At 47.1% G+C, this 23,734-nt stretch overlaps 1 protein-coding gene and 1 long non-coding RNA gene across 9 annotated transcripts in view; one reads left to right on the top strand and one right to left on the bottom strand.

Annotated features, from left to right (window-relative positions):
* Window positions 1-87: 87 nt before the first annotated feature.
* Window positions 88-12,949, bottom strand: LOC308461304. 2 transcript variants are annotated; one of them, XR_013978867.1, is made up of 5 exons: window positions 12,254-12,949; window positions 11,821-12,028; window positions 9,660-9,767; window positions 1,594-5,309; window positions 88-191 (listed from the first exon to the last, which is right to left on the bottom strand). It is a non-coding gene; the product is annotated as an uncharacterized lncRNA (long non-coding RNA). The 2 variants fall into 2 exon arrangements; XR_013978866.1 differs by having other exon boundaries at window positions 1,594-4,810; window positions 11,821-12,949.
* A 24-nt stretch (window positions 12,950-12,973) lies between these two features.
* The window catches only part of NDRG2 (NDRG family member 2), a 42,591-nt gene continuing 31,830 nt past the window's right edge, over window positions 12,974-23,734 (top strand). For 5 of the 7 annotated variants that reach the window (XM_080978088.1, XM_080978085.1, XM_080978087.1 and 2 more), the window contains exons 1-2: window positions 12,974-13,120; window positions 21,998-22,080. In XM_080978088.1, coding sequence (XP_080834214.1) covers window positions 22,003-22,080 — 78 coding nt within the window. In that variant the 5' untranslated portion in view covers window positions 12,974-13,120; window positions 21,998-22,002. Of the gene's footprint in view, window positions 13,125-21,997; window positions 22,081-23,734 lie in introns of all 7 variants that reach the window. The other 2 variants (XM_080978086.1, XM_080978083.1) reach the window with 1 other exon arrangement.

Genomic DNA, 23,734 nt, shown 5'->3' with positions numbered 1-23,734 from the left:
CACACCCCTTCATAGCGCTTGGCATCAGATCTTTTCTTCTCTTCACTGGGAAAAGTCGCCTTACCCAGAGCCCTGGCTCGGTGACCAGCCAAAGCCTCACACGGGTGGGAGGAAGTCGGGAACGGAGGATCTTTGCAAGGGCAGCTGCTAACTGTTCCCTCCGTTAAGAGCCGGCCCTTGCCTTGCTGTGCCTGTTGAGAGAGGTTCAAAAGCAGAAGCTCAACAGGTGAAGTTTTCCTCAAGAATACCTGTTGAATTGCTACCTCTTAAGGGCTTGGCTGTTCAAGGCATAGAGAGATTTGCCTCCTCACCCCCCCCCCAGCATTACTCCTCAAAGAGATCCTTCCCATGCCCAGCAAAAACAGAGGATCTCATAAGGGTGCAGGCATAGGCAAACTCGGCCCTCCAGATGTTTTGGGACTACAATTCCCATCATCCCTGACCACTGGTCCTGTTAGCTAAGGATGATGGGAGTTGTAGTCCCAAAACACCTGGAGGGCCGAGTTTGCCTATGCCTGGGTTAGGGGAAAGGCCTCCACATTACCTGCACTGCATAAGGCAAGATATTATCCAGCGACTCCCTAAGTGATTGTGCTCTCTGTTAAATATTTGGATCTAGAATATCCCTTGGGGCACTCCGCGTCTTCAACATATTTTCACTCAAGGAAGCATGTCTGTTGTGGACGGAACACCAAGAGAGCAAGAATTATGTATAAATAAGCACATTCCTGTACTCTGTGTTAGAGTACAGCTACCACTTGCCGGGTCTGTGCTTCCAGTTATTAATAAGGATTAGAATCCACCTATGTAGGAGTTAATTGCCAAAGTCTGAAAGAGCTGCTTTCTATCCCTCTTTCACTATTAAAGAGTGCTTAAAAGGTATTCAGGAGTGGTTCATTGGGACGGGATCTTAAAATCACTTGACACGGAGTCCTGGCTCCCAGACAGTTTCACTCTTCAAATAATTAATGGGCATCTTGTAAATGCTTGTTGAGAACAGGGCACATCAGGGCTGCTGCATCTTATTCCCACCCCCTGGCAAAAGCTCCTCTTTCCTTCGTGATTGTTAAAAGCGTAGGAGCACTGCTCTCCTTTGCGTCGGACTCACCCAGGCTTAAATGGAGCTCAGGAGTGCCAAGTCAAAGACCTCGACCCTCCGCTGGGAATAGGGAGAAATTAAACTTAGCTCACATTTAAAGGAGGACCTCGTACCTCATTCTCTCTCTTCCCCAAAGAACGCATGAACACAAGAACAGCCATACACTTCTCCAAGTTTTGCAGTGCCTGCTAGTAATGTATACCAAAAAGGCATAGACCAGCTAGGACGAAGCATGCATAAAAATGAATAGATCGGTGAAAACAACGTATCAAAAATGCATTCGATTGGGGAAAACTGCTCTGCAATAATGTGTATAATAGGCAAAATTGCATCCCAACATAATAACAACAATAATAATTTTATTATTTACACCCCTCCCATCTGGCTGGGTTTCCCCAGCCACTCTCTGTATATTAAGAAATGATTATATTAGGATAAAAATTCATAGTAAAATGCTAGTGAATTTTCATGAGGAATTAAAAAAAACAACCAACCTGATGTGGGAATGTGGGAGCACTGAACTTAAAGATTGCAAAAATGAAAAACTGTGAGAAATCGAAATTGGCAGATTTGCCCATCGCTGTCCTTCATTTTCTTCACTTAATCTTGTAGGCTAATGGACCTCAGTTATTTACTTATTTCATAAAATTTATACACCGCTTGGCTGTAAAAAGTGTCAAAGTGGTTTACAAAAGATAAAAGAGTAAAATCAAGAAAAATGGACAACCCTAGTTAGACGTGCCCATTAATTTCAATGGGTCTCTTCTGATTATGCCTCACCCTGAAATACAACAAACTGGGGCTTGATAGAAGGAGGATTTCCCACCCTTGCGATAGGTTCTTACTTTTCAGCCTGCAGATGCTAAAATAATAAGCCCGTTATTTAATCTGGAACAATTTACTGTCACCTGTTGCCATATTCAAACTACGCACCCCTTTGTGGATATACGACCCTCACTTTATAGGAACACAGTGGAAGGGTTGGGGAAGAATACACCCACAGCAAAGTGATTAAGAGGAGCCGAAATCTAATCCATGTCCAGTATCTTGGTGTTACACTGTGTACCCCTTGTCTGCCAAACCACCCACCATGATGCATAGCTAAGCCCAACGTTACCAATCCAAGCTTGGAATAGAGCCCTGGAGTCCACACCACACACACATACACACAAAAACACCTGCACTACCCACTAGGTCACACTCTCCCATCTGAGGGAACTCAAGGGATGAATTTCCCATCTTTCCTTCTGTTGACCCCACTTCCTCCTGTTTCATCCAAGTGCCCAGGGGAGTTTCAAGCATCTCGCTGCCTCCCACTCTTCCTCCAATAAAAATGCCCCTTTTTATGCCTTGGGAACAGAAGGGCCCATGTAGACCAGAGGAGGGATTAGCTCTGCCCATTGCCCCGCGTGGGGGGTTATGTGTGTTTGGGGCCCCATTTTAAAGGGCTGGTGTCTCCCACGCCCCATGCCTGCTCTGGTGTCTCTTTAAATCAATCCTTGTTTGCCTCACACGCTCTGCCAAGTGTCCTATTTTTAGAGACGCTCCTTGTCTCCGATCCGACCCCCCTCGACTTGTTTTGCAGCTTCCCCTGCCAGCCTCTCTGAGCCTGAGCCAAGGGGGTGGGAGAGGCCAGTGCCAACCGCATTACCCACCTTAACGCTGCCCCCTCTGTCTCCATGTCTCTGCATCCCACCCTCCACGTGTCCCTGCCACACTGGCCAACTGCCAGAAAGTCCACCTCGAGGGCTGGGTCTATTGCACACACAGCCCGTTCCCCAGATAGCCCTTGGCTGCTCCCTCTTTTCCAAATGTAGCCCAAGCCACTCACTCTTTACTAAGGACTGCTTGCACGCCCCGCTTCCTTTCAAATCCGCCAGGGAGGAGGTTCCACCACAAACCATGTATTGTTGTGTGTCCTGTAGAAACCAGAGGCCTTCTCTTTTCTTCGGGTGCTCCCCTTTGGAGCTAAAGAGCAAGAGGAGGAGGAGGAGGAGAAAAGAGCAGAGTCCAGCTGAGGCGGGCTTCTGTTGCATTGCAGGCCAGGAACAAAATGTCCCAGAAGCGAGTCCAAGAAGAAGAGAAAAAAGTGGGGTGGAAGGGTGCGAGGAAGAGAGAAAGAAGAGCAAGGAATTCTCTCCAAAGTCTAGGTTGGTGTTTCCAAGAAGAGACACGAAGGTCCAGATTCCAACTCCAAAATTGGATGTTGACAATGAGAGGCAGGGCCGCCCCTACTACTAGGCTTATCAGACACATGGCCAAGGATTTATTCCCCGCTGGCTGGGTGATGCCATTTGGGTTTTCTAACTCAAGTGCCAAAATATCTAGATGGCCTCTAGTCCAGTGTTCAAATTACAGAAGGGATGGAGGGGTGTTTTTGTGGTAGCCCCCTTAGCGACACTTCTGTAAAACTATGGGAGTGCTTGATTCGGATAAAATTAAAGGGAAATCAAAGGGTGGGCCTTGTGGATTTCATCAAGTCCAGCTTCCCCACCACCAATAATTCCAGCCCTGCTCCCATTGCTAGGGGTGTTCATTTGCAAACCAGCTTTTGTTTAAGTGCTTGACATGTTTTGTATTGTTTTTTAGGTCTCATCTCATCCTGTGGTATTTTATATGAATGTGCCATTTACAAATATTCAAATAAATAAAAATAAACTTCCACTTCCTTCAGGAAAAAAAAATTCCAAATATTGTGTGCGTTCAAACCTCTCAGAATCATTCAGTGATGGACCGGGAGACATGAGGGTCACCTGTGTTTATACTTTGTTACTGAGTGAGCACTGAGAAACCAGTCATGGCAACTCAGCAGCACAGTGCAGATTGTGTGAACTGCCTACACTGAAAAGTGTTTGGTTCAAAGAGTGTCTGGTGTAGGCAACCTCTTTCTGTAATGGAGAGACGATGAAGGCTTATTAAAGAGGAATTTTTACATTGACTACTTCAGCTCATAGCGACTTATGGTGAAGAAAAATCTTCCTTAAAAATTATAGCACAAAATAAAACTTCAGAAGAATGATAATAAGCACAAACTCCCTGGCTTAACAACCAAGTTCCAACCCACCATGGCTTACTGGCTCAGTGTAGTAATTCACAGACTGCGTGCCATGAAACAACTGCCACAGTGATAATTATTAAATAACAAGGGACTTTTTATGAGCCTGAAACACCCATTCACAGGGGAGGCTGCCCGCTGTCTCTCTGTATGATTTACTGCTCTAGCCTTCCTTTCTTTAAATCAGCTTCTCATGGAAAGGAGTCAGGGCTGGAACAATAAATTCTGCTGCACCTCTGCATCGGAAGGTGTACTCCCTTGTGGACAGATGCAACAAAATTAGAGGAAGCTGCCTGGTGTGTCTCTGTGTAACACAGTGCTCTGAGCCTTCCAATCAGAAAACTTGCTCAGAAAAGTGACTGATACAGAATCACAGGGGTGCCCTCCGTTACAAGTAGTTCACTCTCCCTCTTAAAAACCAAACTTTTCTCAGGTACAAGAGTGGAATGTGCTTATTTCGATTCAGGTAGAAAAGTGTTCTCCTCAGCTCTCAGGAAATTGCTGGCTTGCTAAAAAGCCTGCTGAAAGGTATAAAGCCTTGCATTGTTTTCTGAGGAACAACAGTGAAGAGTATTTGCTCACCTCAGGAGGAAGTGAATTCCATGAGGCCACTACTGTGATGTTCCAGTCCTCACTTCTTTCAGCGATGGGGCCTTCTGTTTGGTGGGGATATGGGCAAGAGAAAAAGAATGGGACCACATCCCAGGTGTTTTCATACCAGATACTGCATCCCTCAAGCGTCAAACAGCTCTATGTGAACTTGCCCACTGCCAGATATATCTATATCCGTATTTGTGTGTTTCTAGATGCTTTGGTGCCAGAGGCAGGAAGCCCCAAGATAGTAAAAATCTAAACTAAATAACTAACAATTCCCTGCCCTTTTATGGTACCCAGAACTCTGCTGCTAAAGTCAGGCTGTCTTGTCCTGGTGTCTGCTGTCCTCTGAGGCCGAGATCTGCATTGTTCCATAAACCTGGAATGCTGACTGAAAGGAATATGAGGTTGAATCATTTGAATTCTAAACTTTTAAATACGTAATATGCACCGTGACACCACTGCTACCAATCCTCAGAATGCTTCAAATGGGCTTTTAATATGGTTGCTTCATTGGACTTTTGTTCATGTCATCTTGATCTCTTTTTTGTGGTAATAAACCTTGCAAATAAAAAAAAAAGGAAAAATGAGGTATACGTTTGTTTTGTCTCACTTTTAAAAGAATTCGCTACAGATGATACACTCTTTGTGCTAAGTTCCCAATGCAAGTGACGCTGAGGCTCCACAGCTGCCCTCAAAACCTACTGCCTGCAATCTCAGATATGTGGCGGCAGGGGTGAAGAGGGAGCTGGTCCTAGTTACTCACTAGTGAAGGGAAAGCATTTTTCGCATGCTCAGATATAATGCATATACCGTACCTATGAAATCATGTGGGCCAGGCCTGATCCCATGCTACAGTCAAGATGTGACATGATTTGGGGCTAAACTCTACTGGACTTTAAATGTGTCTTTGCAACAGTGGCCTTTGACACCATCGACCATAACATCCTTCTGGACTGTCTAGAGGGGCTGGGAGCTGGGGGCACTGTTATACAGTGGTTCCGTTCCTTTCTCCTGGGCCGTGTCCAGAAAGTGGTGTTGGGGGATGAGTGTTCAGACCCCTGGGCTCTCACTTGTGGGGTGCCTCAGGGTTCCATCCTCTCCCCCATGCTTTTTAACATCTACATGAAGCCGCTGGGAGAGATCATCAGGGGGTATGGGCTGGGTGTTCATCAGTATGCAAATGATACCCAGCTCTACCTGTCTTTCAAATCAGAACCAGTGAAGGCGATGAAGGTTCTGTTTGAGTGCCTGGAGGCGGTTGCAGGATGGATGGCGGCTAATGGATTGAAGTTTAATCCTGACAAAACAGAAGTACTGTTTTGGGGGGATGGGGCGGGTGGGTGTGGGGAACTCCCTGGTCCTGAATGGGGCAACTGTGCCTCTGAAGGAGCAGATGTGCAGCCTGGGAGTCATTTTGGACTCACAGCTGTCCATGGAAGCGCAGGTCAATTCTGTGTCCAGGGCAGCTGTCTACCAGCTCTATCTGGTACACAGGCTGAGACCCTACCTGCCTCCAGACTGTCTCGCCAGAGTGGTGCATGCTCCAGTTATCTCCCGCTTGGACTACTGCAACATGCTCTACATGGGGCTACCTTTGAAGGTGACCCAGAAAGTACAACTAATCCAGAATGCGGCAGCCAGACTGGTGACTGGGAGCAGCCATCAAGACCAAGATCTTGAAAGATGTACATTGGCTCCCAGTACGTTTCTGAGCACAATTCAAAGTGTTGGTGCTGACCTTTAAAGCCCTAAACGGCCTTGGCCCAGTATACTTGAAGGAGCATCTCCACCCACATTGTTCAGCCTGGACACTGAAGTCTAGCGCCGAGGGCCTTCTGCCGGTTCCCTCACTGTGAGAAGCCAAGTTACAGGGAACCAGGCAGAGGGCCTTCTCGGTAGTGGCACCTGCCCTGTGGAACGCCCTCCCATCAGATGTCAAAGAAATAAACAACTATCTGACGTTTAGAAGACATCTGAAGGCAGCCCTATTTAGGGAAGTTTTTAATGATTGATGTTTTAATGTATTTTTAATCTTTTGTTGGAAGCTGCCCAGAGTGGCTGGGGAAACCCAGCCAGATGGGTGGGGTATAAATACAGTGGTAACTCTGGTTACGAACTTAATTCGTTCCGGAGGTCTGTTCTTAACCTGAAACCGTTCTTTACCTGAGGTACCACTTTAGCTGCCGCCACGCGATTTCTGTTCTCATTCTGAAGTAAAGTTCTTAACCCGAGGTACTACTTCCAGGTTAGCGGAGTCTGTAACCCAAGTGTTTGTAACCCGAAGTGTTTGTAACCTGAGGTACCACTGTAATAACAAATTATTATTATTATTATTATTATTATTATTATTATGCCTTTAAGGTTTGTTAAAAGGCAAATTGTATCAGCTCTGTGCACATGAGAATTACCTGGATCAGAGCTGGCATACGAGAAAGCAAATTTTACACTTTCCTTCCCTGCTAACACAACCCTGAAGAAAACCCATCCTCTGAAGGATCACCAAGGGTGCTTCGAGACAACCTGTGTATTGAGAATTCACCCTGATACGTTTGCAGGGAGATTAGATGACACGTTGGCTATTCATCCTGTATGTGGGGAGAGTGGATGACATTCTGTCAAAACAAGTGCGATCTCACACTTTTTTTTTGTCGTTTTCCTTATTGCAAAGAAGCCTGATCTATGGGGAAAGTGACTTGGTTGCGCAGGAGTCCCAAATAAACTGTAATAGCATAACCTGAATTTGCCAGTATGGGATGGAATCCCACCCGAAAACAGCGACTATCTGGAAGCGCCCCAAAGCAAATATCAATGAATTGGAGGATTTGCCCCACTAATATCACCAAAAGGGGCTTCCAGTCACTATTTTCAAATGGTATCCCATCACATCCCAGCAAGCTGCCCAATTCTAGCTGATTTAGGGCTCTTGTGAAACTAACTCATTTCTTCCAAAAAAACTGACTTTTTTTGCAGCATGGAAGGGAAAATGCCCTGGAAAGTGTGATGCAACACTTTGTTTGGTGATGCAAGGCTGCCTAATCTCTCCTAAAACAAATCAGGATGAATGCTCATTAAAGAGGTTTTCTGGAAGCAAACCAAAGCAAGTATCAACTTTGGAAGAGGGGTGTTGCTTTAGACCACAGCAGGGGAGCCACTGGGTTCGGACACTGGCAGGAAGGGGAGAGAGAACTGGGGGGTTGGCACCCTCTGTCTTTTGAAGGTGTTAAAGGGTTAAAGGCCCTCCTCCATGCCTGTTCTGATTCCATTAATTTGAGTCGCTCTCCAGCTGATGTTATTTGCACTAGATAGATGGATAGACAGACAGACAGACAGATAGAAAGACAGACATATATGAGAGAACCCTGCATTTTGGATGCCCTGATGTGTTTAACTTCACATTGGAGTCACATCCATACCACACATTTAAAGCAAATGGCTTCTCCAAAAAGAACCTGAGAACTGTAGTTTACCCCTCACAGAGCTACAATATCCAGCACCCTTAACAAAGCCCAGCTCACAAGATTCTTTGGGGAAAGTCATGGGCTTTAAATGTCTGCTGTGGCTACAGTGTGGACCTCAATTCATATTTCAGCTCCACATTGATAGCAAGTTGGGGTGGTATGGGTTAGGGGCTCAATACCAACAGTCAAACATTGGCATTCTTAGGTTGCCAAGCAAAGTATTTCGGCAGGGAAATAGAAAAATTTGTAAGGGGTGCTGGATGTCAGGTTACACCAACGCCAGAGAGTTAGTAGCAGCTATGTATAGCAGCTCGCTCGCGCTCTCTCTCTCTCTCTCTCTCTCTGTGTGTGTGTGTGTCTTGTGATCCTTCACTAGGATTAGTCCAGGATGCAAGCAGTACAGGGCCCAACTGGTTTGACCAGCTAGACTTGCCCAAAGAATGTGCCAGGCAAAACAGTCCCACCCAGCCCTGCCAGAAAAAGCAACATTTAAGTGGGTGGGTTAGGAACAGGACGCAGCCACTAGCTGTGAACTGAGAAAAGTTAGGAAGCTGGGAGAGAAGCAGCTCTCTGACACTCACGGCTGCGGAGAAGAGGTTGTGCTTTGAAACGTAGTCACACAGAGTTCACTCTGTGTGCTGCTTTACGCGGGCACAAGAGAGGCATAGCGTCTCTCTTATCGTAACAACCGTGCACAGCCGTGCTGTAAGTGGCAGCAACCTACTGGGGTAGTAAAAGATTCCAGCATCCTATTGTTTTCACTGCATTTGCAGGAGTGCAAAAACTGGGGCAGATGTCATCTAGCACCTGATAGATGACAATAAAGTGGGGCTCTATTAAGAGCAGTGACACGGATCACTGGGGAGACCCTGGCTATTGGCTTGAGTGTTTTATCCTAGGGCAGGATTGTGGAAAATGTGCGTACAAGGCCACATAGCAGTTTTCGTTTTGGTTACACGACACTCAAGGCAGTATGTGCAGTCCTGCCCCCATCTTCTGTCCTTACAATAGTCCTGTGAGCAAGGTTAAGTTGAAAGACAGTGACTGGCCCATGGCCCACCTGTAAGCTTTGCGAAAGAACAAGGAATTTCCTTCATAATATTTATTTATGGTATTTACATCCTGCTACTCAAGGCAGTTGTGTGTGTGTGTGTGTGTGTGTGTGTGTGTGTGTGTACACACACACACACACACACACACACACACTCACTCACTCACACTCAAGGAATACTCTAGGTGGAGACAAATAGATAGAGACAGACAGACACACACACACACATACAAGACTAGTTTTGTATATATAACACATACAAAACTACAGTTCAAAAGCAACAGCAACAAATCCATAGCAGTAATAAAACAGCACTAAAACAGAGGCTCTAATTTATAAAACAGAACAACCTCAAAAAGAGTCCCACTAAGCATCAAGAAAAGAAGGGTCCAAACAAACCTCCTTTGGAAAGCCAAAGGGATGGGTCTCCCCAGAGAACTGCCTCCCTGCCCAGGATATTCTGGGCCTTGGCTTTTCAGTTCTCTCCCTCAATCTCTGCCTCCTTCCCTAATTTGCAACAGAAAAGAGGAAGGAAAAATACAAGCTAATGTTAATAATTTTAAAAAGAGGGAGTCCTTTGCCAACTGATGTGGAAAATAAGAATATCCCATCAATTTAAACGTATGCATTAATATAAGCAGTCCAAACAGGTGCCTAAATGAAACTGGGGTGATTGTAAGAAAGGGCGGTGAGATCTTCAAACCACCGGGTGATAGATGATGGGTGTTCATCCTTCCAGATAGCTGGTCCACCCATCCACTGCTTGGATGCAGCTTTTGCCTGCACTGCAACATTGTCCCTAAAATGCAGGTCTTTTCCCCACAGAGCTGAATGGAGCCCATAGATTTATGTGGTGCAAAATAAAGGAGACCCTTTGAGATGTGACTCCTTTGAGATGTGAACTGAACCTACCCCATGCCTTTGGTGACTCCAGACATTAAAAATCAAGGCTGCATCCCAGGTTCTGTGTTTTGAGCATGCCTTTTTGCAACCAAATGCTGGGAACTGTCCCCCCCCCCCCCGGTAAGGTTAGTCAATCTGGCTCAGAAACGTGCTTAACCTCAAAATTATTGCAACAGAACTAACCAAGGTAGATAAGGGGAAAGATACAGGCACCCTGCTACACAGTTGCTCATTTTTTAAAAAAAATAAAACAAACCTGCTCCTATCTCCCAGTATTCTGGCCTGTGAATGTAACTACACTGGTGTAATTAATAATAATTATTATTTATTATTCATTATTTATACCCCGCCCATCTGGCTGGATTTCCCCAACCACTCTGGGTGGCTTCCAACTGAAGATTAAAAACAATACAGCATCAGACATTTAAAACTTCCCTAAAGAGGGCTGCCTTCAGTTGTCTTTTAAAAGTAAAATAGTTGTTTATTGCTTTGACATCTGCTGGGAGGGCGTTCCACAGGGCAGGAGCCACTACCGAGAAGGCCCTCTGCCTGGTTCCCTGTAACCTTACTTCTCGCAATGAGGGAACCGCCAGAAGGCCCTTGGCGCTGGATCTCAGCTGAATGATGGGGGTGGAGACGCTCCTTCAGGTATACAGGACCTTGGCACTTTTTTAAAAAAAAGAGGGGGACCCTCTGTAAAATTATTGGTCTTTCAAGCTGAACAATTTCTGCACTGACTAGCAAGGGATCTCCAAGATCCCAGACAGGGACATTCCCAGCCCTAAATGGAAAAGCCGGGGTTGAACCTGAGATCTTCTACATTCATAGCAGATGTTCTACCTCTGAGCTAATATCCTTCCCCATGAAACAGGAGAGTTTGCCTGAGAACCCCTTTGCATCTAACAGTAAGCAAAACCATGGTTTATTATTAATAATAATTTGATTATTTCGTGCAAACAATGCACAGCTTACACCAATGGTTTAACTTGGATAAAGGCAGCTTCCTAAATTCCTGTATTTGCTTTCAAAAATTAAAATGTATACTCTCCTGCTTTGAAAGGCTTTCGTCTTCCAGTTATAGACATGGGCGCAGTGAGGAAATTTTTTGGGGGGGAGGCTTTTGTTAGTGGGGCAGAACCTCAGATTTGCATTGATTTTGATTTGATTACCCCCCCCCCCAGCTATGTCCATGGTTATGGATGCTGTTGGATATATGGCTTGGGGGTGAACCCAGCAGGGTGGGGGAAGACCAACTGAATTTGGCAAGATGGTTGCTTTAAGACGCAGTTAAGTAATTTTAGGCTCTGGGTGTTGATGGTCTTATGGAGAAGAGTTCTATAGATCATAATGTATATTACTTCAACCCACTTCAACATGTGCAAAATAAGCTCTGTTGCATTTGCCCCCCCCCCTTTTCAAAAGAAAAATTAAACACATTTTTTCCAAATGTTGAAACAGAACAACATTTCATTTCAGATCCATCTCTGACACCAACATCAGAATCCTAAAATGCTCAGGCTCAACATTTGGTGAACTTCCAAGAGGAAGAGAGTTTTAGAGCTGGGAATCGACCACCATGAAATCGCTGTTTGTTTGAAGGCACGTGTGGATTTTAATGCTTCAAAATCCTTCACTGGGAGTCAGTAGTGGAACTTACCTCTGAATAAACATGCATTGCAAAGAGGGATTTTTCTTGTCTCATCTGACTGCAAGTTTTGATGGGCAGATTGAAGCTGCAGACCAGAGAGACATGCTTGGCAGCATTCAGCGAGTTGTTGGTTAAGTTGAAATCTGACTCTGGATCTTTTATGTTGACCCAGGTTCATCATGGGGGGGGGGGGGGATAATTGGTACCCTGTAGTTAACTTTAAAAAAGCAAGAGGAGGAAGAAGTTATACCAAGACGCCAAGCCTGCTAGGAATTCAAACCTTCTCTCCTGGAACCCTTTTTCTTTGAGAGCACGTAAGAGCATGTGAAGAGTGTTTCCTGAAACCTAGAGAGGAATCCTGGGCAGCCCCCCCCCCCCCGCAAACAACATATATCTGACAAATGCAGGGGGTGTTATTTCAATATAGATTTTGAAGAATCACCTATTTTAAAGATCAAGCGCTGCCTGCTACCTAATCTCAAGGTTTGTGAAGATGGGCTCCGGTTGCTAACAGCTGAGCGGAAATGCATTTTGCACATGCTCGGCGGTGCCGCCTCTTCCACGTTTTCCGGGGCTCCCATTCCAAAATAGCTGCTTCTTCTGTGCCTGAGCTGAGCCTGGCGCTTAACTGGAGCTCTGTAATCCTCGCTGAGATTACTGCAAGGGGAGACGGGATCGGTTGTGCGACTGAGCGATTATTATTTTATTTCATTATTAGTTCCGGATTAACTACTACAGGTTTTGTTTGGGCTGTTCGCTGCTTTCGGGAACGCCCCCTAGGGCTGGCCATAGGTTGCGGGGGGGGGGGAATTCGAGGACCTTTGCCCTGTAGGGGGCGCAGGGTCTCCGCTCCCCACACATTGTTTCGCCCCATTTTGCATTCGCACGTACATTTTTTTAAAAAGTATACTGCGCTCGAACCGAATCTGGATGTCTGCGGGGAGGGAGGTGTTCAGGTCACCCCGAGAGGAGAGGGGGGTCTTTCTCTGCCTTTGTAGGGATCCCCCTTTGTTACCAAGCATCTGGGGAAAGATGGTTGCCGGTCTCTCCTCCCCCTCCTTCTTCCCCTCCCCTGATTTCCTCCCCCCACCCCCTTTCCCTTCCTTGTTGGCAATCTGGATTGGCAGAGGCGGAGCTGGGGGGAGGGGATCTGGGGGGAGGGGTCTCTCCCTGGGGGTGGGGGGAGGTGGTGTTTGCAGTCAGAGAGTCAAAGGCAAGTGAAGGTGGAAAGACAGACGGAGCGACCGAGCGCAGCCGCCGCGGACGAGAGGGAGACAGGCAGGCAGACAGACAGACAGACGCGCGGACAGTGGGTACCAGAAAAACGGGGTGACATTTTGTGGGTGGGAGGGGCTGCCAGTCTGCAAAGCGCGGCTGTCCTTTTTTCCTATCCCCGGCTCCTTCTTCTTCTTCGCCTCTGACCTCCCCCGATCCCTTGCGAGCACCCCGAAAGGGAGGGAGGAGAAATCTGTTGCCAGATGTTGCCTAGTTTTATAGGAGATTAAATGCCCCTGCAGGCAGAATCTCCCGCTTCCCTCCCCCCGCGCATACCCCTAAATCGGGTGCCTAACCTCCCTAGAGCTAAGTATACAAAAGCCGCCTCCCCGCCCCCCGCCTCTTAAAAAAAACACAACCACAACCAGAAGAATCCTCTGTTGCTTTTCGTTGCTATTGCTGTGAGTATTTTCGGGGAAATGTCTTATGTGTGTCGGAGCCCCCTCCCTTCTCATCCTCCTCCTCCTCGCCCGCGCCATGAGCTGCTTTGATTTGATTTCCTGCCCGCTTCCTCGATTCGCTTTGCGATTGACACGATCAACAGACTCAAATGTCAAATGGAAAAACACTCCGGATGGGAGGCACCCCTCCCCCCCCCCCCCAGCCCTCGAAGGGCCAAATTGCTTATGCGTTTTGGGGAGGGGGGTAAAGAGAGAAGAAGGAGAGGCGGGTTGCCCCCCTGGTCTCCATGTGAGAGGGGGGTCTGTCAGGATGGAATCGGGAAATACGGAGGGGGGGTGGCTGAGGGATTTTTGCCTTCTGCTGGAGGGAGAAGGAAGGCGGGGGGTCGCTCGGAGGATTAAGTGGGTTGCAACTAGAGGAGGATTTGCAAGCTGCAGGGTCCCTGAGCTCTGCTGGAAGCGAGGAGAGGTGAAACTGGCGTCTGTATGTGCGTGTCCCAAATCTGCCGGCAGCTTGGTCCTATTTCTGGGAGTGAGCAGTAAGCCCCAGTGGGTAGAAGCAAGGGGGTGGGGCTAGGAGGTGAGGGGGCCAGGGTGCTAGTGGGTCGCAAGAGGGATGGATCTGGGAGGCAGGAGGCAGAGTGCAAGGAGCTCTGGGGCTCTTTCTGCAAGGCTTGGCAGGTTGGAGAGCAGACCGTGGTGGAGTCAGCACTCCTGGGTTCTCTGGGAGGTGTGTGATCAGGTGAGAGCAGGTGGATGTTGCCGCCTTGGGCTCTCTGGGATCTAATGTTAAGGACCATAAAACCCAGGGTTGTCTGGGAGAGGAGGCAGTGGGGCGAGCATCTGGATTCTGCCCTGGCTGTGCAGAAGAAGACTTCCAGAAGCATACCGTGCTGTCAAATCAGTGTGCTGGGAGTTCAGCCGAGGCTCCTGGCTTGTTGGAGAGAAGAGTCAGAGGGTTTGAAGACCAAGGCTGGGATGCCTGGATTTTTTATTCCTGGCTCAGGGAAGGGAGCCGGGTCTCATGGGGTCAGGGCCCAAAGAGATAGGAAGCCGCTCATCCCCTTCGGAGCAAGGAGGGTGACTGGGTTTGGGCTTTTTCCCTTTTTTTGCTGCATGTTCCCAGCCCCCAAGCCTGGTGGGGCTTCACGTGGCCTCAGCTGCAGGTGTGTGCCTGTGTTTCCAGCTCCTCTGGTGTGAGTGCCAAGGCCGCCTGGCACGTAGGCCCTTCCTGTGTTGGCACCTGGAAGCTCTGTGGCAGCCTACATTACCTGGAGCTAACTTTCAGCTTTCCACAGTCTTCAGCAGAGCAGCAGCAGCACAGTCTCCCGCCCCCTTGCCATGTGCTTGGGTTCTACTACTGAAGACACCAGAGATCTTTCCCACATGTAGCACCTCCTCACACATAACCTCTTGACTGTACTAGATGTGAGCACATCTAGGAACCCCCATTGCCCACTTCCCAAAAAGAAGGTCTGGGAGTAATTGGGCTTATTTGGAGCAAGCAGTGAAGGGAAAACAGACCAGTTTTAGTCGTAACGTCTCACGTGCATGGACATTAAGACTCTCCACACACAAACACACATGTCCTGGTATACACAAGTAGCTATTGTTGTTGTTGTTGTTTTAAAATTGGAGTACCTGTTTGTTGGGGTCTGGGGATGATATGTGCATAGCCTAGGCCTCTGAGCCTCAAAAAGAAGTACACAGCCCACGATGGGCTCAGTAAACCTAGTTTTGCTGCTGTCTTGGGACCTCCAAAACGGGGAGGGGGTTGACAAGCACATGAGAAGGCTGAGTATACCTCCACCCCTTTGTAGCACTTCCTTTCTAAATAGGTGTTGCCAGGGCTCAGATCTGCCTGTGGTAAAGTGGGGGAAGTGGGGTAGAAAAATCACTGCACGTGCTCAGAGGCACTCTTTACATTTCAGAAAGGCTGGTTGTGAAAGCAGGGGGAGGGAGGGAGATCCTCAGGCTTATTCAGCCCTGGATCAAACCTGGCTGTGTGAGTTGAGTGAGAGAGAGAGAAAGAGAAAAGCGGGGGAAGAGGGGATACCCCCACCCAGCTAAGCAGCCTTTTAACCACGGCTTCTGAGGTTCTGTGCAGTATTGGCTTGGTGAATGGAAATCTTCCTGGCAGGGCTCCCTTTGTCTTTAACATCTGTGCAGCAGGCATACATTCAACAGGTGGGGCTTTCCTTCCAGCAGAGCAGCTCTGTGCCAGGGAAACTGCACCTGTCCGATTTTTTGGCTTACCATTCAGCACCTGAAAAACACTGGAGCCCTACCAAGGTGAAGAAGAATAGCAACAAAAAAAAAAACAGCGACTGTAGAAAGGACTATACAGCAAGTGAGACAAAATCTGCGAATGCAGCATACATCTAAAGCACCCACCCAAGAATGCTGGGAATGATAGTTCACCCCTGGCAGGGCTACAGTTCCCAGCACCCTTACCAAACTACAATTCCCAGGATTCTTGGGGGAAGGTGGATATGTGCTTTAAATGTATGGCTTGTCAGGAGTAGAGTACCTAGCCCCAAAAGTACTTTATTGCATTCTGTGCCAGCAGATCAGCCGCCGTTCTCTCTGCAAACCTCAATCTCCCTTTTGTACCTTCCTAGCCAGGGACCGGGGAGATCCTGGCTTCCCCCACTTCTGCCTGGCCTTCTCTGCCCTGGGAAGGTCTCTGTGTGCAGCTGCTGCTTCAGTGATTGGCTGGAAGAATTCTCTTCTGGATGCCTGTTCCTTCCAGGCCCCGTTAAGGGCCCCAGAGTGACAAGGAGCACCCCGGGGGAACTGGATCACTGCCCGTGCCAGGGTGATCAAAACAGCTATTTATGGCCCAGGAGGGGATCCTTGGATGGAGGCCAGAGTGGAAACCAGCCACAGCACCTGGGAGGGAGAAGAAGAGGGAAAGAGAGGAGGAGGAGGAGAGGGAGCCTGGGAAAAGGGGGGACCTCCTGCTTTTATGGGGCTTCTGGCAGCCCCTCTTCTTGTTCCAGCAATGGAACCTGGTGGTGGGAGAGAGGGAAGGAGGGAGGGAAGTAAGGAAGGTTCACAGCTCAGCAAGGGGAAAGTAGCCTAGTTTGAAAGAGCAAAAGAGGGCCGGGGAAGAGGATGCCTAGCCATCCTGCTCCCTCATTGTTCCTCTCTTTTTTCTGTTCATAAAATTTAACTCCAGTGCAAAACAAACAAAACAAACAAACCCAGAGTAGCATGGTAAGGTTTCATTGAAGGTATCTACCAAGGAGAAGAGAGGAGATAGATGTTGCCCCAGTTTGGATAAAAACCTCTAGTTTGGGTCACAGGTTCCTGTGTCTTTGGTTAGCTGCCAGATAACGGGAACCGGCCCTTCCATGATTCTAGGGGGTCTATGGGTTCGTGGTGGTTGTTTGGTGTGCTCTTGGATGCTCTCTCTCTCTCTCTCTCGGGGGGGGGGGGGGCAAGCACACACAGACACCCGCACACGTACTTTCCCCTTCTCCAGAGTGCCCTGGGGCAGGAGGGAGGACGGTTCCATTTTTCAGATGCATCGAAATATGTGAGTGTTGGCAGACTATATGCAGACACACCCCTTACAAGCACAGTTCATTACTGCATGTTCCAGAATGGTCCAAAGAGCTTTGCAGTTCCTGCCTTTCTTCTTCTTCTTCTTTGTAATCCTTCCAACAGCCCCATGGGCTACTCCTCAAAGGATGCCTGCACCATCAAGGGATAACTTGCATGTTTGAATGAGCTGCCGTAGTTCTAACTCCCCTCAGATAGAACTTCCTTTAGGGATTGTCTTCCTCAGTACAGTGGTACCTCTGGTTGCAAACTGAATTTGTTCTGTAGGTCCATTCTTAACCCGAAACCATTCTTAACCTGAGGCGCACTTTCACTAATGGGGCCTCCTGCTGCCGCTGTGCCGCCGGTGCACAATTTCCGTTCTCATCCTGAGGCAAAGTTCTCAACCCAAGGTACTACTTCTGGGTTAGCAGAGTTTGTAACCCGAAGTGTTTGTAACCCGAGGTACCACTGTAGTGTGTACGTTCACATAATCCATTGACAGTCACCACATGAACAGTAATAAAAGCTGCAGTCCTCAACAAGTGTGCCATGATGGCCACTGTTGTTGGACTTCCAGCTCCTTTCAGTCCCAGCCACCATGGCCAAAAGATCAGGGATGATGGGAGTTGTAGTCTACCTTGGCTGGTCCCTGTATTACTGAACTAGCCCCATGGTGGGACTAAAATGCATTGTGTCATGTTGCAGGCACAGAGAGAAATTCTGATACACCTGCATGTGTGAATCGGCCCTGGGAAAGAGATTTGCCCAAGACCACTCAGTGAACTTTGTAGTAGCTTAGGGCTATTTCATATACAGCATTTTTTTCCTAGGCACGGCCAGGATGATTTAAATTATAAAGAAAAGAAGAAGGCAGGCTTAGATCATTGACTTAAATAAATCAACTTCTACATTTTGAAATTCACATATTTCCTGAACAGGCATGAGCAAGCTGGCGGATTGCTGTAGCACAATTCAAACATTGGCTTGGATCCAGGCTCAAGTCAGTTGCACTCTGGGCACTTCCAGGCTGTTGCTATTCTCAAGTGGAATTCAATCGCGTACTGGCAAATTTGGGTAGTGCAATTAGAGTTGATTGGGAGAGCTTGCGCAACAAACACACTTCCTCCCCCAATGGTTGGACTTTCTGCAATTTTTTAAAAAATGCACTGGGAAGTGTGGGATAAAGCTTTCTCTGCAAACAAATTAGTATGTCTGAATGCTTATTAAATGGCCCACATTGTCTAATTTTCATGCTCAAACAGATTGCCTTAATTCCCACTGAAATCAGTGAGGCTTAATTTAAGTCACAACTAACTTGTCCCATTGATTTCAGTGGCAACTAACTCTGCAATCATATATGCATATTCCCAGAAGTAAGCCCTGCTGAATTCAGTGAGACTTTCTCCCAAGTAAATGTGCATAGGGCTGCAGCCTAACTTCAGTCAACTTAGTCTGGATCTAACCTGCTCGTTTGAAACTAAATGAAGTCTTAATATCAGCTAGGAACATGATCCAAAATGTGTGGCCATGGTATTCACATGCACAGCACAACTACATCTGTTAGAAGATAAATTTCTTTTGGGCTCTCTCTGTGCTATGTGAGAATACTAAGCAAGATCACTTACTTGGAAGTTAAGGTTGCAGTCATGTGCATATTTATTTGGAGCTAAGTCCTGTTGAACAAAGTGGGATATACTTCCAGTAAACAAGTATAGGACTGGGCTGTAAATGTCCAGAGCTTTCTGTAAACATAGGTTAGTCATTGCTGGGCAAAACATTGTTTGCCCATCAGATGGAAAATATATCTCCACGTAGTTTGTTTAGCAGGTTCAAAAACAAGTGTCTTACTAGTCAACTGTTATATGCAGTCACCACCTATTCCCTTCCTTGACTCCTCTGGCACGCACAGAGGGCTTTGGGAGAGGCAGGGTCACAGAATCATAGAATTGTAGAGTTGGAAAGGACCCCAAGGCTCATCTAGTCCAATGCAGGATCATCTGTTGTCTATGCCTGGCATGGAGAGGACAAGAAACAGCTCAAGTCTCGTGCTGATTGGAAGGCACTCCGGCTGTTTCTTACCTGCTCAAAAACTGCACTGGCAATTGAACCTCTGCCAGGTGCTGAGTGTCCTGTTTGCTAGAGGACGGGGGGCGCTCGTCCCGGGTGAGCTGGCGAGTGAATTTGTGGAGGCCGATGCAGAAATATTCATAATTTGAGAACTGGGACACTCTGAAGAGCTTCGATAGTTGGAAGGCGCACACTATAAAAGAGCCCAAGATCACCAATATGGTCTCCCGTGGATGATCCTGGTGGTATGTAGGAGAGCACATCTGTATCCTAGTGTTTACAGTCACCAGGTGCATTAGGAAGCCCTCGGCAATAAACAGGATACACAAAATTTATGCATCGTTATGATGCTTAACCTCAGCAGTCAAGCGCCCTCTGCCCACCAGAGCTTTTTTTAAACAGACCAGACTTTAATTTATACAGTAATCTGTTTGATAGATGGCCGTGATTCAGTTTTAAGAGTTTGGCAGTAAGAACTGGAACCTGTTCCATTCAGGTGCTATTTTAGATGGGTTGCTTGGGGGTTGAGGGAGACCTATGATGTATTTTGAAATGTTTTGTTAAAAAGTCAATTTTAAAAACAATCACACTGATTTTTATGCATCCTGAAGCGGGGTAGCTTTCTGCATCAACTGAACAGGGAATAGTCTAGCCACTGAACATACCAGTCCAGAGAAGGGGGAAGGGAGGAATTGGGAAAAGGATGACGTGGGCTTGAGGAAACCTCAGGATTTAGGGTGCGGATATGCATGGGGCTGGAGAGCTAATCTTTCAGCTAGGCTTTTAAGTTTTTTACTTCTGGCCCCTCCAGGTAGTTACTAAAAAAATAAATAAATTGTGAAATATAAGCATAGATTTCTTTTTTGTATGATTGGAAAGATCACAGTTGTGCTGTGTATAGAGATTAGGTTCCCTCAGTGCAAAATTTGGATTGGGGAAGATAGCACCACGGAGCATACACCTTCAGTGTATGCACGCTTGTAACATCTGCTTTGCATGTAGAAGGCCACAGGTTCAATCCCTGGCATCTCTGTGTAGGGCTTTCCCGACACCCTGGGGAGCCTCTGCCAGTCAGTGCAGGTAATACTGAGCTGGGTGCACCTATGGTTTGATGCAGTGTCTCTGCTGGTGTACCGCTCTGCTCCACATGTCACAGCGGCTCTCGTTAACTACTGTAGCGCTTGATCGTGTATTGCACTCCCAGCAGGAATGATCAGGGCTGGTGCTGTGCCAGCTGCAGGGCTTAGCCAAGGGGTTCCACTGCCACAGGAAGCAACGGCATGGCACAGTTCAAGAAGTGCCTCCCCACAATCTCTTGCTCCTTTGCCAAGAATGATGGGGTGCAATGGCGTTCGTCAGAATTGCATCCTGACACCCATTGGGCTATTGCAAAAGATTCTGGGGTGCAACTCTCAGAGCACTGTTTTTTAATTGGAACCCTTAAACTAAGCGATACCACTTGGGTTGTTTTTGATGTCAGGCTGACCCTGGGCCCCTGCCAAGGAATGGTCCTTTATATCAAGTTGCACTCCATTACATAGCCAGAGGATTTGGATCTAGGACAGCTGGGTTCACTTCTTCAGCTCTGTCCAGGACCCCCTGTGTACCCTTAGACGAGTCTCTCTCCCTCAGTCCCCCAACCTGTAAAATGGGAGGTTTATTCCATTAGGCATAGGGCCATTGGTCAAAACACAGTCACATAAATGCCACAGATTAAACAACAGCACGGTGCCGCAAAATATCACACATACCCGCAGACTTTTAAAAGATATTATTTCAACCACAACAACAAAACACAGAACACCATTTTAGGTATGATATTTTTACAACTTGTGTTATGTCCTCCGTTCTTACACTTTGTCTTTGCAGCTGCCTCCGTGATAGTTAAACCAAAATAATAGCATCCTTATAGGCTTCAGTTATTTTCACAAGTAATCATGATGCAGAGTGTTTGAGATTTTAAAATTTATTTTGCATCACCTGCATCAGTAATTTTAAAGTGACACCTACCTCATATGTTCTCTGTTCCACTTTCAATCCCACACTCACAACTTGGCACTTGTTTTCAATTATTTATTATTTAAATTTGTATCCTGCCTTTCTGAGGAATAGTCTCAAAAGCATCTAGCAGAAATAATACACATGCAATCAACTGATATACGATAAAATCAATACAACCTGCCGGAGATCCACAGTATGGGCAGTTTTATGTGTGGTGTTCAAAAACACTCTTTGATGGACAATGAGGCTCATCTCTTTGTTAAAGTACGGCCAAGATTTTTGGTTGGTTCACAGATACATTTCTTGACCTCTTCACTTAATGGCCAGCAGATAAATGTGTCACTGTAAAGTGATGCCACATTGGAAAGCATAACAGTTGAGTTCACACTGGGTAATATGCGAATTCTATTGGCTGGCATTTGGTCCAGGATGACTGATTCACATCTGCCATCCCTGCTTGATGGAATAACCATCAGATGAGGACTATTCCTGTGTGAGCCATCACTAAGATACAGCAGAAAGCTTTGAGGAAAACTATGAGCAGCGGTGTACTTTGGTAATACAGTGCCCTGAGCAAGGACAAAATCTGGCACACACAGAGACCCTAAATATTTATTATTTTCACAATAATTCCTTTTGGTACAATTGCTTTTTCAATCAATCTTCTCAGTAGGTATCCATATAAATATAGGTGGTTATTTTCACCATCATTTTGTGCCCCCTTGGCTCTGCATTCTGTGCGGGGGAACTGCTTGTACTGCCCTAAATCTGGCTCTGCCATGAGTAGAGTCCTGACAGGAGCCCCATCCTCAGCCAGTGACTTACCAGATGCATGTGGCTGTGCCCCAGCTAATACACTGCTTGATGTCTGTGTCTCTTATATTTTGCTTCAGGAGCCATGACGGAGCTTCAGGAAGTGCAGATAACTGAGGAGAAGCCACTTCTGCGAGCTCCAGGAGCACCTGATCCGGGCAAGGTCAGCAAAAGGACAGGATTCCCCTGACTCTCCCCTTCCCTGCCATCCCTCTTTCTCCTTCTCACCAGTGTACCCAAAGCTGTCCAGTCTTGCCTGTTTCTCTCCTTGTTCCTTTCCGTCTGAAGCAGATTGGCAAAGCAGACGCATAAAAAATCTCCCTTATGCTGAGCTCAGTAGTCAGTCCATCTGGCCCAATGGCGGAAGGGCCCAGTGCTTCAGGCAGAAGTTTTGTTTGTTTTGTTTTGTTTTTCTCCATCACACTGTTGCTACATCCTTGTAGCTGGAGAGGCTGGCAAATGAACTTGGGCTCTTTCATGTGCAAAGTCTGTGCAAAATATGTGCTCTACCCATTGGAGGCTGATCCGTTATCGCAAATGCCCCACCAACCTTACCTGCCTGCCTTCTTCCTTACAACCAGTCCAGGGGGCAGCTCTGGGTGTCAGTTTCTTCCCCCCTCAATCTCAAGTGTTGCCCTTGTAGAATGCGGCAGGGAACAGGAGGGGGACAAAACCAGAATTAGTTGGCTGCGCCTGGCTTTGGTGCTGGCTCTGGCTCCACCTACTGGTGGCCTCCCTGCCTTCCACCCTACCAATCCCAATGGACACCCACCACCACTGACTCTACCACCAATCCATGGCCCCTCCAGATACCTAAAAATTGCAACCTCTGCCAATCCACCAATTCTGCTGGCCACATCCATAGAGGTGACAGAGCTCTACTGAGAGACGAAGCATGTCTCTTTCAAAGCACCGCAGGACAGAGATGCAACAGCTGGACCATCTCCTCTATTGAGGAAGGGGGGAAATTCAGAAACTCATGCTCTACCACTGCGCTGCAGCCCTTCCCTGGTTGTTGCTATTTGAGAGCTTTAACTCTCTGAATAGTAGTATAAACCCTTATCCTCCCTTGGTCTATGCAGAGGGCTTGTTTTGCCTTCCATTGATGATGAAGTGAGACATTTATATAAACTGGTTGACCGGAGAATCACATACCAGGTCCAGGGCATTATCAGAATTGCCAAAGCTGGCCTGTTCTTGGATACCCAGCAGAGCCTTGAGCTTCCAGACGTAAACGCTGGAATATGAATGAATGCAGTAAATAAAACAGCAAAAAAACACTTGCAGAAATGTTGCACTTACAATCCTTTGCGGTCATGCTGCTGGGGGAGATTTAGGTCCAGACTTGTCCAGCCTGTTGTTGTGTTTCTGGAGCTGCACCCCAAATCCACAGACATTATGAACTGTACCCAGTGTTAGTCATACTCAGAGTAGACCCATTAAAATGGCTAACATAGGTACATTAATTTCAGTGGGTCTCCTTTTGAGTAAAAGTTAGGTGAATGGAGCCCCTAGACTACTTATTTTAATTTTCGGAGGCAACAGAGTTTGACCTGACCAAAGAGATGATGTGGTATCTGTTTTAATAAACCACAGAGTGTATTTGGATAGAAATCAAACCATTGATTTATATGATCAACAGGTGGCTTTGCATCTAAATGCCTTGGCGCTATCTACTTTGTCATACTCAATACCTAGGGATGCTGTCAACAAAGGATCTCCCTGCCCCCAAGCTTGTGTTCCATGCGAAAGCAGCTCAGCCTTTGCAAAGGATGGTGCAGCCAGTTAATTCCTTTTTACTCAGGTGCTAATCACTT

This window comes from Podarcis pityusensis (assembly GCF_964106645.2).
Source record: "Podarcis pityusensis genome assembly, chromosome: 13".
Taxonomy (NCBI): Eukaryota; Metazoa; Chordata; class Lepidosauria; order Squamata; family Lacertidae; genus Podarcis; species Podarcis pityusensis.
This window is presented reverse-complemented; position numbering and strand designations above follow the sequence as displayed.